At 45.0% G+C, this 13,974-nt stretch overlaps 1 protein-coding gene across 1 annotated transcript in view; it reads right to left on the reverse strand.

Annotated features, from left to right (window-relative positions):
• Nucleotides 1-1,303: 1,303 nt before the first annotated feature.
• Nucleotides 1,304-13,974, reverse strand: part of LOC311608313 (protein arginine N-methyltransferase 9-like) — a 31,299-nt gene continuing 18,628 nt past the window's right edge. Inside the window, 4 exon segments of the mRNA XM_084800714.1 lie at nt 1,304-3,036; nt 3,309-3,431; nt 7,344-7,497; nt 12,425-13,143. Coding sequence (XP_084656840.1) covers nt 2,821-3,036; nt 3,309-3,431; nt 7,344-7,497; nt 12,425-13,143 — 1,212 coding nt within the window. The 3' untranslated portion in view covers nt 1,304-2,820.

Here is a 13,974-nt window from a genome sequence, read left to right on the forward strand (position 1 = left end):
ATAAAAATATAGGACTCTCAACTCCTTCTCCAGCACCATGCCTGCCTGTGTGCCACTGTGCTTCCTGCCATGTCAATAACGGACTAAGCCTCTGAACTATAAGCCAGCCCCAATTAAACGGTTTTCTTTATAAGAGTTGCCATGGTCATGGCATCTCCAGCAATAGAAACCCTAAGTAAGACACCCAGCAAACTGCTGCTGCTGAAGAGGGGCAGGGGAGAGACCCAACTTCCCCAAGACTGCTAAGCCATGTTAACGGAAGACACTGGGGAGAATTTTTTTGTATTGAGGAAAACAAAGACCCCCCAAGAGGCTATGGGAAAACTGTATGCTGCAGCTGTAGCCAAATAAGATTAGGAAAACACCAGCCAGTTCAAAGTGATAGGACCAGTGTGTCTTCTCAATAATTCTGAATAGTAAGGCTCCCAATTCCCCCATCAACACACAGATGAGCAGTTTGTCTCCAAGAAATGTGCCTCCACTATAAACAGATGGTACCATAGGGTGAAAGGAAAGAAAAGGCATTCCAAACAAGCGGGACTGGAAGCAAGCCAAGTGCCATTGTTCTGATGCCTGATAGAATCAGACAGTCAAAAGGCGTAAGGCATAAGGCATTAAACTGTAGACTTCTATGCACCCAGCTGACATGTGCACCCACTCCACAAACAAACATTGCAAAGGGTAAAGTCAAGAATTAGGTGATACAAAGAAGGCAGAGCGGATAAAACACTTGCCATGCAGGGAGCAGGACTGAAGCACGGAAGCCGAGTACTGACATCAAGCCAGTCAGATGTGCTGCTTGCCTGTAATCCCAGCACTCTGGAGGCAGAGTCAGGATCCCCAACACACATTGGCTAGACAGATTAGACGTAACTGGTGCTCTCTGGATTCAGCAAAAGAACAAACCTCAGTAAGTGAAGAGTGAGGGATTGAAAAAGACCAGTATCAACTTCAGGGTCCAGCATGCATGTGTATGTATGTGAGCGCACGCTAGCACATACATACCCCTGACACACAAACCACATGGAAATAAACATTTTAAGTCAAATAAATAAAAAGTCACAAATTAACACCAACACATAGTAGGTGACTTCACTATCCATTCTCACCAACAGACAGGCCATCTTGGCAAATATAAACACTTGCGCTAAATGACATCAAACATCAATAGACCTCCCAGAAACCTACAAGAACAGTCCATCAAAACACTTCAGAATAGACATTCTCAGAAACCTGTAGAACTGACTCTAAAACAGGCCATAATAGGTCATATAATAGCACAGAAAACCTTGACAAACATAGGGAAATTTAAATAACTTATTTTATTTTGATCACAATGCTAAAAGCTGAAAATCAACAGCAAGGGCAGACTACAGAGCATCCATACTTGTGGGAATTCAGCAACATACCACTAATAACACACAGTCAGTGAAGAAATCAAGAAGACAACAAAAGATTGGTAAAATCAAAGCAAAAGAAGATAGAACATACTAATACCAATGAGACATAACAAAAGCCATTTCTTTTTGGTGGGCAGTTGGTTTTTCAAGACAGGGTTTCTCTGTGTAGCCCTGGTGGGCCTGGAATTCACTCTGTAGACTAAGACAGCTTCAGGCTCATAGAGATCTGCCTGCCTCTGTCTCCCGAGTGTTGGGATTAAAGGCATGTGCCACCATTGCCCAGCTAACAAAAGCATTTGTAAGAGTAAAGTTGTTGCTAAACATGCCCGTATTAAAAACAACAGAGGACCTCAAATAAATAACAGTACACCCTAAGTCTTGAAGGAATAAAAACAAACCAAACCCAAAAGTAGTGGTTGGAAAGAAGTAACTTAATGAAATAGGACGACTCAGTGACGCTGAGATGGCTCTCTGCGAGGATGAACAAGAGATGGGGCGCAGCATGCCCACAGCACTGAGCTTGGTCCCCAGCAGCGCATAAAGCAGGTATGGTGGAACACACCTGTACCCTCAGCATTTAGGAAATAGATAGGAGATGCAGAAAGGAAAGGTCACCTTCAGATACACAGCTAATTGGAGACTAGCCTGGGGTATATAGGTCCCTGTCCAAAGAAAAGAAAAAATGAAGGAAGGAGGGAACAAAGAAAGAAAGAAAGGAAAGGAGAGAGAGGAGAAAAGAGAGGAAAGAGGAGAGGAGAGAAGGGAGAGGAAAGCAGGACAGAAAGAGAGCGGAGATAGAGAGGAACAGGATCAAAACACTCAGCAAAAATCAAAAGCAGGGGAAGCAGTTCGAGATGCAGACACAGACGAGGAGTCCCTGAGGAGCCCTCAGGCTGCTCAGAAAGTAACACCAGCAATTAAAGATGGGATCCCATGGAGTCACAGAGCTTTGCAACAGAGCACTCAAATCAAAACTTAGAGAAATTCTGCGTTAGCATTTTTAAGTGTTTGTTTGCCACCAGCGTTTAATCTTCTTGCCCAAGTAGAGAAGGGAAAAATGCCTATGGCGGACATTTCTTCCGAAGCCCTTTGCTCTTTAATATCTAACAGAAGCAAGGCCTGGCTTACAGCCACTGCTGTCAGTCTGCACTGGAAGCCTAGATGTTGCCCCACTGTAAGATAAGATCTCTAAGTCTTAACTGACACGGCAAGAAGGCAGACATCTTTTAAATCCCTATGAAGTCCAACAAAATGGCTTCTTAATCTGAAGAAACCAAAGACGTATCCTTTTCCAGAGGGCAAAGCCTACACTTTAGAATAACGCTCCACTTTAAGCCCTTTACCGAGTGCTTTATTAAGGCCACCCTTAGACATGCTGGACCATTCGAGGAGCTTGTGCATCCATTTCATGACTGGAGTCTCACTGCTTCACTGTGATACTGACGTTGCTTTTGTGATGCTCAACACTGAGAACAAGTTCCTCCCCCGCTTGCACTTGGATGGGATTATCCAGAACCACCGCAGCTTGCTTCCAGTGGGAGGCTTCGCCTGAGGTGTCCAGCCTGACATCATCATCAAGGCACAAATGAAACCAAAACGGAACAGCAGTTACTCGTCCAGACCTACAAGCACGGACCTGCAGAAAGTGAATTTTGAACATTTCATCGAGGAAAGTAAGTCTTCTCTTTTGAATCAATTTGAACACAGGAACTAGAAATACATTTAACCATGCATTCAAATTTAGTAACTAGTTGTAGACTCTAATGTTTATCTAACCTATTTTTGTATGTTGTCTAGAAATTCAGATTTAAATCTTCAAAGGAAATGACAGACCGTGTAAGTATAGTGCCCGTCATTTCAGTTCCATGTTTTGCATGGGAAGAGTGACCCCCCTGTAGCTGTCCTTACCTTTACTTCTCTCCTGGAAGTGTTCAAATATGGAGTCATCAGGTCTAATCTAAGGAGCTCCACTGGCTGGCTTAAAGGGGTACATGGCAACGAAGATAAATCCAAACACACACGAATAGGCACCTGAAGAAAGAGGGAACATTCGCTTTTATTGTTTTCACAGTGAGGGTTCCCTCTGTACTCGACTTATAATTAGCTCCTTATGACAAAACTTTTTATCCTTTACTTTATGCATCAACCTAAGGCATGAAGCTTCATGGCCAGGTTTTCAGGAGGAATGAATGAGCTAACTTTGCTGTGGTCGTGACCAGGTTTTCAGGAGGAATGAACTAGCTCGTGCACTGGGTTCTTACCTACAGGCCTTTCTCTTGGATGAAAACACATCAACTTTTAAGTGGCCAAACAATTCCAAAACCATTTGTACCTAGAATGTGTGAGCTAGCAAGCAGACAGTCTAACAGTAAGTACTACTGTGCTTCATCAGAGGCACCAAACTCAGCCGGACACGGTGGCACACACTCTCATTTAAAATAAAACGACAGGGCTGCTTAGAAGATGCTCTCCTTCTGGGTTCAATCTTCATGGTGAGACTGGCCACAGACAGGGCCAGCTTTCCTAGGCATTCACTCCCTCTTCCTCACTGTGCCATCTGCTCCTGTTTACGCTGGTAACTGAGAACCCTCCATTGCCACTTCTCAATGCCTGGGACAGGAATCCTCTTACAGACAGATCTACAGATCTACTCACACCTTACAGACTGTTCCCACTTTTGTTTCTCAGCCAAACCTCCTGGCCTGGCCTGTCACCGTCAATCTAGAGCTCATAGCCTTTCAAGTTCTCTGAACTCAGGTCTCAAGCCATGTTCTGCACACCCCTACCGTTCCGTCTGCCTGTGGTTTTAAATGCTGTCTATATGATACTGACTGCCCAATTCACATGCTCAGCCTAGAGCTTTGAGCCTTATCCAGCTGCTCAACAACCCCTCCTGACACCTACACAGCACAGCTGAGCACACCAACAAATGATAAGTGTCCTTCCTGGTCCTCTCTTACATTCTACATCCAATCTATAAAACTCCGCCTTATGAACCTGACTGTAGAGCGGGGATGTTGGAGTTGAAGGTCTTGCCCCTTTCTGCCACGGCACAGCTGGTTGACTAAGAAGTCTGTAGTCCCTGTGGAGGCCCTGAGCCTGAAGACGAACAAGGAGAGGTGCTGGACAGGGACTCTTTGGACTCAGAAGATGAGAAGATGTCTGGTGAAGGGCCTTCTCCCGTTTAATCTTGCACTCGAAAGCAGAGACGATGGACATACGGCTTTTTCAAGGAGCTGACAATAACTGATGTGCCCATGGGCTCCCACCATTTTTGTTGTTGTTGCTGTTCCTTGATGACCTGAATCAGTCTACCAACCCCCCTCGTAGTCAGAGACTACAGGTTCCTACTCATTGCAGGCCAATCGGTGCTGCCCACTGCCATCTCTGTTAAGAGCATTAATTTCCGCAAACTTCGCTGTTGGGCTCACACAGTTTTAAGTGGTCTTCTCATTGGCTATAAAAGTGTTTTGCATGGATGTGTATTCTCTCTTGGAACCTCCCTGCCTGGCTGTCTATGTCAATGGCCAGAGTTAACCTGATGTCCGGGTTGGCTGCCAACCTGCTGAAGGCTGACCACGCTGGCCATGCTCCTACTCCCTGTCCATAGAGAGACCCTGCTCCCATCATGCACCCTTGGTTTATACTGGGATACCTGTTTCACACAGAGATGGCAACAACGTACATGGAGACAGCAATTCTGGTTCAAGCCTCCTGTGAGGGAGATATTCCTGACCCAATCAAAGGTGGCATGCTGCATACATGGGGCAGTAGGCCTGTCGTTTAAGGAAGCATGACTCACTCTCCCTGGAGGGAGTGTAGCATAGGGAAGGATTTCAGGCTGCCTGTTTACTTGACTTGCAGCACCCATGGGGGCTCAGGCTTCCTTCTAGCCATGCAGGCTGCACTGGGGTTAACTGGTACTGGGAAAGGCACCGTAGTCTGACTGCCTGGACCTGCCGCCATAGCTCCATGAAATTTTCTGCCATGGTGGACTGTGTTCCTCAAACTTTAAGATTCCTTTTTCAGGTATTTTGTTGTAGCAACTAGTAACTAATACATACACCTAACTTGGGAATGTCTCTAATTCTAGGCCTGGGAAGATGAAAACAGGGGGATCAGGAGGTCAAGGTTCTCCCTGGCTACATACTGAAGCCCTCTGGGCTACATCAGACCCTATCTCCAAACAAACAAACAACAAACAAACAGTTCGTGTAGTAGGTGCTCAATAAACATTTGTTAAATGATTTTTAATGAACTATATTCTTTTAACAACTTCTGATTTTGTTTCATTGGTTCACGCACTTATCAAGTAGTTTACCACTGTAAGAGAGGAGACAATACCTAAGGCAAAGAGTAAAAAGACTATAAAATATAAAACTGCCAAGAAAGGTTACGGGGTCTCTTTAGATAAGCAGCCATCAACTAAAGTGAGAGCACGGCATTAAGGGTCATCTGTAGGGTGTTACATAGAAACACAGAGGGTGGGGCTTAGCCAGGACAGGATCACCCAAGAACAACGGGGGACGGAGGGTAATCCTTCAATTATATGAAAACAGACAGACTATAAGGCTCTACGCTGTTAAGGACAGAGTGGCCATGAAACAGGCAGTACAGTGAACGGGCAGCATGGCCCGGGGAGACTCTGCTCACACTGAAGAACTGCCGGAGCCAGGACCAAGTGGGAATGAAAGAGCAAGACAGGCAGGGGATGGAGAGACACCCAGCAGCCAAGAGTGCTCACTGCTCTGCCAGAGGCCTGGGCTCAGTTCCCAGCACCCATGCAGGGTCACAACCACCTGCCACTCTAGCTCCACACCTGATATCCTCTTCTAGACTCTGTGAGCAACGCACACACAAAACACACATGCATAAACCAAACTAAGTCATTCTCTTAAAAGTTACAGTAGAAGCTGGGCAGTGGTGGCGCACGCCTTTAATCCCAGCACTCAGGAGGCAGAGGCAGGCGGATCGCTGTGAGTTCGAGGCCAGCCTGGTCTACAAAGCGAGTCTAGGACAGCCAAGGATACACAGAGACACCCTGTCTCGAAAAACAAAACAAAACAAAAAAATTACACTGGAAAGATAGATGGTGGCCTTTTGGAAACATGAACAGACACAGCTTAAGCATCTCTATCTTGTGATAAATATGCTCTCTTTATTAAGTCTTCACAAGAGAGATATTCAGCTAACTAAAACCCTGGTTAGCCAACCGCCTCCAAAAGCAGTTAATCAATTTATTCCTCAGTTGGCTCTGTCACAGAACTCCTACCAGCATCCTAAGAGCTTACTAATTATACCTTCAGGCATCATTTCAACTGCGACTCAGTATCCCGCTTTTCAGAATTCTGCTTTGGCTTGTATGGCAGTATCCGCTCCACCCCATCTTCAGCCACACGTGGCTTCCCTGGCACTCTGTCTAGACACACGTTAAACTCACGGGTGTGCTCGTCGTTCCTAGCACCTGGGACATTTCCACTCTCTCTCTAAATCCTAACTCCTTGTTTCTTAACCTGAAACTCACCTCCCTGTCTTGAGCTCCACATGTCCCTGCTGCCTACAGACAGACGGCCTAGACCTGGGCTTCAGCTGCCCAGGCCAATCCTTAGTCACCTGAGGTCTCACTACAGAAACGCAAGCTTAGGACACAGGCTTCTGGGGGCTTCTTTGTTACACAAATACAGCCCTTTCTCAAAGTCTAAGAGCTCCGGTTTTATTTTCAATCTGGAACAGGGATTCAGAGGAAAGTCTATAAACTTTAGTCTGCATTCATGACAAAGTCCTTGGTTATTCTAACCCTCAGGCTGATTTTCATCTGTGATGTGGTCCTTTACTCCAGGAGACCGGCTGCCTTTCTAACTCAGTTAAACCCACTCACTAGGTAAAACCTCAAGGACGGAGGGAGACAGTGACATCTTGGCTGACCAGCTCTCTGACACTTACCTGAAACTGGTTAATAAAAGGTGCTATGTTTAACCCAAGAGTGTGTTCTGTTCCTTGGACAGCACTCTCTTCTACCAGTGTCTGGGACTCCAGCAGCATCCCAAACATCAGCACGTACTGGGGGAAGATCTTGCCTCCAGACTGCAGTAAACACCTGAAGAAGGGCAAATGTCTTTAAAAGCCTTTTAATTCCCTGTTTTATAGCTATAAATAAGCAAGCATCATGAATTAGTGAAGTGTAAATGATATGTAGTCATTATTGGCTAATAGCTCAAATTTTAAATCACATGAAATAGTTGCCCAAGAAGTCAAATTTGGACTGTTAACTCAGGAGCCAGACTAAGGTAAATTTTTAGTTATAGGCTGCAATCATTAACAGTGAGTGAACCCTCCCTACATAAAGATCCAAATATTCCAAAATCCAGTACTTTTTGAACAGTTATACAATATATGGAAAATTCTATATATGACTTCATGAATAGGTTTCCATAAAAATATGAATGCACTAAAAATCCTGTACAGCTACTTTAAGACTGTGTAAGATGCATATGAAATAGTAACAAACCTCATGTGTAGACAAGCTTCCTCCACCAGTGATCATTATGTGTAAGGAGCTGCAACACTGATGGTCCTAAGCAGTTCAGGCAAGGTGAAAGTTGGACGGCTAACAGGATAGTCTCACACCATCACCACTATGAATGGTTTAGTATATGAGGGTACAGAGCATTTGGTCAGTTCTCTGAACTATTCTGTAACTTCTCTGGGAAGTCTGAAATGATTCACTGTGAAGGATTAAACCTTCCAAATGCAAATATACACGCAAACTGAAATATTCTAGGAAGCAAAGCAAGACAAAGGTTAACAAAACCCTTTCCCATGCAACTGCACATTCATCTTCATTCTCCCCTGAGTCCCACAAAATGGTATTAACAACTCTGCATATGGTTATTAGAAAGTATCTTAAGTAGGCTGTACCTGGAAAGAGAATTATGAGCAGAAATTAAGTGCCTGGTGGGACGCTGGCATTCCCTGCATGTGGGTACCAAGTGTTCCTGTACCAAGAATTCGGAGGCTTTAGTTAAGGGCACTAAAACTACCATGGGTATTGTTTTTCATACCTGAGCCATAAAAGGAAGCAGAAATTGTTATATAACGTTTATTCTCCTAGTTATAATTGTTGTCTCAGGCTTACTGCCTCTGTCTGCTAACCACGGCCTAGAGCTGGAAGCGTCTCACCTCCACACAATCCTATCTAGGTCTAGAATGTTTCATCCTCTGAGACTTAGTGCTGAATAAGCTCACCCTTTCTAGTTCTTTCTGAACTCTGGCTGGCTGGCTCAACTCAGCTGTTCTGGCTCAAACTCCTCTCACAGCTGACTGATTCAACCTAGCTTCTCTGTTTCTCACTGAATTGCTCTGCTTGGCCTCAAACTAACTCTAGCAATCTTTTTCTAATCTTCTGGCTTCTTCTCATTCTCTGGCTCATTCTGTCTTCACCTGTGTCTTCAACCTCTCTCTGTAAAACTCTCCCGGTAAAAACCACCACTGAATTCCACAAACTGAACTGCCACAAACTCCACTGCACTGCTTCTCAATTGACTGACGCAACCGAACGACCTGAACAGCACTGACTAGAACTCAGATCTGCATGCCTCTCTCTCTTGAGTTCTGGGATTAAAGGCGCATTCCACCATGCCTGGACCTAAGTTTTTCTCTAGCCAAAACTTGCTCTATACCAGGCTGGCCTTGAACACAGAGATATGCTTGCCTCTGTCTCCAGGGATTAAAGGCATGTCTTTATTCCAGCCAGATCACACAGACCTACAAAGTCTTTGGATGTGATCTCTTGCCAGAGCAGTCATGTTTACAATTTAAATCGCTCTACAAGAAACAGAAGAGTAAGGTTTCTAAGACCAAGTGAAACCATTCCTTATCTGTCACATTTTCAAACATCAAACCTTGTTCTTACTGAGTTTTTTGGAATATCTTTTAATTAAACTTCCAGAGCAGGGACTACAGAAAGGTGGGCAATGTACCATCTCGAGCATCTCTCACGTTAAATTTTATACCCAAGTTAAAGACATAAGGATCTACTTTTTAAAAACTGCAGACTAGCCATCTGACCAGTCTGTACATATCTGAAAGATTATATGCGTGTTTAAATTTTTCCTATGTAACTTCCCTAAACAGATTGTTAAGACTTAGGGGCCGTGAAGACAAGTGAGTGGATAAAGTCCTTGCAGTCCAAATGGAGGTACAGAGCTTAGTGTGCAGCACACAGGTACAGCAGCAGCCTGCCTGCAGAGCTGGCACTCACGGAGGGGCAGGGGCGCAGCGCTCAAGGCAAGCTCAAGAGCTAGATTAACCAGATGAGCACACTTTGTGTTTATCTACAGAGCCTTCACAGCAGAGGAAGGTGCAAATGAGGAAGACACTCAGCACGTGCTATGAGAAACAGAATAGCAAGGGCAAGTGATGGAAGCACCCATTCCCAGGTGGAACCACGTACACAGGGCTGACTCCAGGCTTAATCGTTGAGTAGTGAGGATGTAGCCTGGTTCAGGGTCATGACTTACCCTTAGCAGTCTGACACTCTACATCTAGGAGGCATCTGGGACCTGCTGGCCCTATGCTCATCCTACACTCTTCTGGACAACTTGTTTGAGTTCGAGGGAGAGTCTGTAGTCAACCTCAGTTACTCACCTCTTAAAGAGGCATGGCTCTCAACAAAGCCCTTCCTATTAGCTTGTGAGCTATTATGAAATTGCCCTTGTTAATTTACTTGTTAAATTTCTGCCAATTTGCCTTTTTTTTTTTAATTTTCCAAATTTGGAAGGTCAAAAAAAGTTCTAAGAATGGTAACAATGCACTCTGGGCTGGAGAGATGGCTCAGAGGTTAAGAGCACTGGCTCTTCTTCCAAAGATCCTGAGTTCAATTCCCAGCAACCACATGGTGGCTCACAACCATCTATAATGAGATCTGGTGCCCTCTTCTGGCCTGCAGGCACACAAGCAGGCAGAATACTGTATAATACATAAATTAATTAATTAAAAAAAAAACAAACAGTGCACTCTAACTTGGGTTTTGACTGTTATGAAACGGGCCATTTAGCAGGCACTGACATCATACTAGGTTTCTCTTTGTAGTGTGTGGATAGCAGAGCAGCTCACCACCTCCGAACTTGACTTTTACCTTAAGAAGCGCTTTCCCTTATTTATTAAAACTTCTCACACCAAACTGGAAAGAGGATTTCTCCCAAACACAGCCAACTAATTAGTTCTCCAAATCAGCAGAGTACCTTATGATTCCAGTCACTTCTAACACGATGTACCCATGTCACACAGTTAAAGACTTCAGTGCTGTGTGAGTGGCCCACTTCAGATGCCGCCACTAAAGCCCAGGTGTCTGGAACAGTGCAACCGTCACTAATACACATGCGGTATTCGCACAACTCCCTCTCTGAGGGAAGCTTCTGATAATCTGCTAAGGTGGCTCACAGAACTAAGGAAAACACATTACCTCTATGTACTGGCTCACTACAAAGGCCAGCACGCAGAAATGGGATGCTGGAGACAGAGCTCAGCTGTTAGGAGCATTTGCTGCTCTTGCAGAGGACCCGAATTCAATTCCCAGCACCCACATGGTGGTTCACAACCATCTGTAACTCCAGCTCCAGGGGACCCCATGTCCTCTTCTGATCTCTCCAAGCACTAGGCATACATGTGGTCCACATACAAACCCAAGACATTTAAAATACATAAATCGGGGGCTAGAGAGATGGCTCAGCGGTTAAGAGCACTGACTGCTCTTCCAAAGGTCATGAGTTCAATTCCCAGCAACCACATGGTGGCTCACAACCATCTATAATGTGATCTGGTGCGAATTGTATACATAATAAATAAATAAACCTTTAAAATAAATAAATAAATAAATAAAATAAAATACATAAATCTAAAAAAAATTTTTAAAGACAAACTCACTCACTCAGAAACGGCCAAACAGAAGACACACAGGGCGATCATGACTTATACTAACATTGTGTTTGATCTGTATCTTGGCTTTCTGCTGTTTTGTTGGTTTTAGCACAAAACTCTTAAAAGAGGAGGCTTCTCAGAGTCAAGGAAATGCTAAGAATATCTTCTGTAAATCGAGGCCATTCCAGGGGCTAGGGACTACCAGAGGCTCAGGTTTGTTCTCCAGAAAGAACAAGTGACTAGGGGGTTGGGCCTTTGTCCTCTTCCCCTGCCTGGTCTCAACGCCAGGTTAAATTATCACTAACACCCAGTGCTGCCCATACAGAATGAAGCCATGCCACTCCAAAGGGACAGAGTTGAGGGCTCCTGTGCAGCTCAGCGTGTCCGGGCAGACACCGACACTCTGCACACTCCCACGCAGCACTCCTTCGGCTCCTCGTCGGCACCCTCTATAGGTTCATCTACGCCAGGCACTTTCCTAGGTCCTGTGAGCTGCTATACAAACCCAACCAAATCTGAAGGGGTTTTACAAACTGAAGGGAACCTTCAACTTGTACTGGTGGTTTAGAAGTAGAGACGACACCCTACACTGTGCACCTGACTTCTGACGTCCGTGACGCCCTCTAGGTTCGGCCTGTACCTTGCAGAACCACACTGAATTTAAGAACTAGCTGCTGTGTGGGGTAAATCCCTGTAGAGCTGTCACCAGGAATACTGTGGCAAACGGTGGATCAGAGGAAGAAAAGCTCTTTCTGAGAGGACACTCAGAGCTCCTCGCAGTCTTGAGGCACATTTCTCCCACGGTTTGACGTGCTCGCCCGCTCTGGAAAGCTTGTGAACTTCTCATTCACAGCTTTTGTGAAGATTCATTTACTTATTGGTGATTAACTGAGTTTTAGTAGAGGAAAGGTCTAAGTTGTCAACCAGGCTATCCTGGCAACCTCCAGCCTCTACCCCAAACCTGCCTAGATGCCATCATCAGAATAAACTCTGCTGTCAGGTACGGTTAGATAGTAAGATATCAGCTCACCCCTATTGTGCACAAAATTTAAAAACAAAACAGCAACAACAACAAACCCTGGTGAAGTTTATGTTTTTTGTTTTACCTGGATATTGCCGCTTTTTCCATTATTTCCTGCTGAATGAGTCCAGACGGCTCAATGACATCTAATATAATTATGCTCCACAATTTGTCTGATTTGGGCCTTTGCAACACAGCAGCTTCATCCTCTATGTGTCTCAGCCAAAACTCAAGTGTGTCCTTAGGGAAGTGATTGGCTTCAGATATGAGGTCCAAAGCGAGACAATGCTGGTCTTTCTCCACAGAACTGTAGGGCTTAACCTGACCGAGTGTTCCAGCAAGGATGGGCAAAAGAGAGAAGCCTTCAGACACGTCCAACACGTAGAAGGGGTCAGAGGTGCTCGGCACACTGTCACTCTGTCCACTCCCAGAGTTCATCTCAATATCCTGACAGTGAGTATCCATGGGCTGGCACGGCTGTTCTGGAGCCAGTGAAGACAACACCTTCCTCATCGCCGTCTTGAAGCCCTCGTGATATGGGATGTTGTTAAGCAAAGCAATCTCTGTGGGCTCTAACACACAGGCCTGCTCCAGAGCGTCTGGTCTACTGGTCTGAAGGTTAGCCAGGGCGCTGCAGAGCTCCGCCTCATTTCCTAGAGAGAACAGGTCTTTACTCTTGGTAAAACTCTTCATAACTTCCATTTCATGCTCCAGACGCAAGATGCTGATACTCTGGATTCTTAGGTAACAATCTTGACAAGATGCTTCCATTGTCACACTGTCCCCAGGCTTTATCCAGTAGTCTTTATTAGTAGAAAAGGATTGAGAGAAAAAGAAAAAAATATATATATATAAATATATAAATATATATATAAATATATATAAATATATATATAAATATATATAAATATACATAACTGATTGTCTTAGTCAAAAGCAAGCTGGGGAGGAAAGGGTTTATTTGGTTTACACTTTCACATCATAGTCCATCATTAAAGGAAGTGAAGGCAGGAACCTGAAGCAGGAGCTATGGACGGGTGCTGCTTACTGGCTGGCTCCTCCTGGCTTTCCTCAAGCAACCTTGGAGACTGGGTTTCCTTGTGTAGGCCTGGCTATCCTGAACTAGCTCTGTAGACCCGCCTGTCTCTGCCTCCCAACCGTGCACCACCACCAGCCAGCTTAACTACTTTCTTGCAGAACCCAGAACCACCAGCCCAAGGGATGGCACCACCCACAGTAGGCTGGGCCCTCCCCCATCAATTACTAATTATGAAAATGCTCTACGGGCTGGCCCACAGCCCCATCTTATGGAGGCAGTTTCTAATTAAGAAGTTTCCTTTCAGATGACTTTAGCTTCTGTCAAGCTGACACAAAACTAGCCGGCACAACTGATCCCTAGTCAATTTAAGCTGAGTCCCGGTCCACTCCACAGCTGCTGCTGGTCTTGGCAGTTATTCCCACGGTACTGGCATCTCCAGAACGCTGAGGTCTCTTGCTGCAACTGGGCTGCACTTGCAAGTGGCTAAAGCTGGCCTGAACTGCTGATTCTCCTTCCTCTACCCCGCAAGTGTTGGAATTACAGACATACCACAAAACTTCATGTTGACTTTGTTTTTATTACAATCAGTAGATATG

Source organism: Acomys minous (genome assembly GCF_964271855.1).
Source record: "Acomys minous genome assembly, chromosome: 11".
Taxonomy (NCBI): domain Eukaryota; kingdom Metazoa; phylum Chordata; class Mammalia; order Rodentia; family Muridae; genus Acomys; species Acomys minous.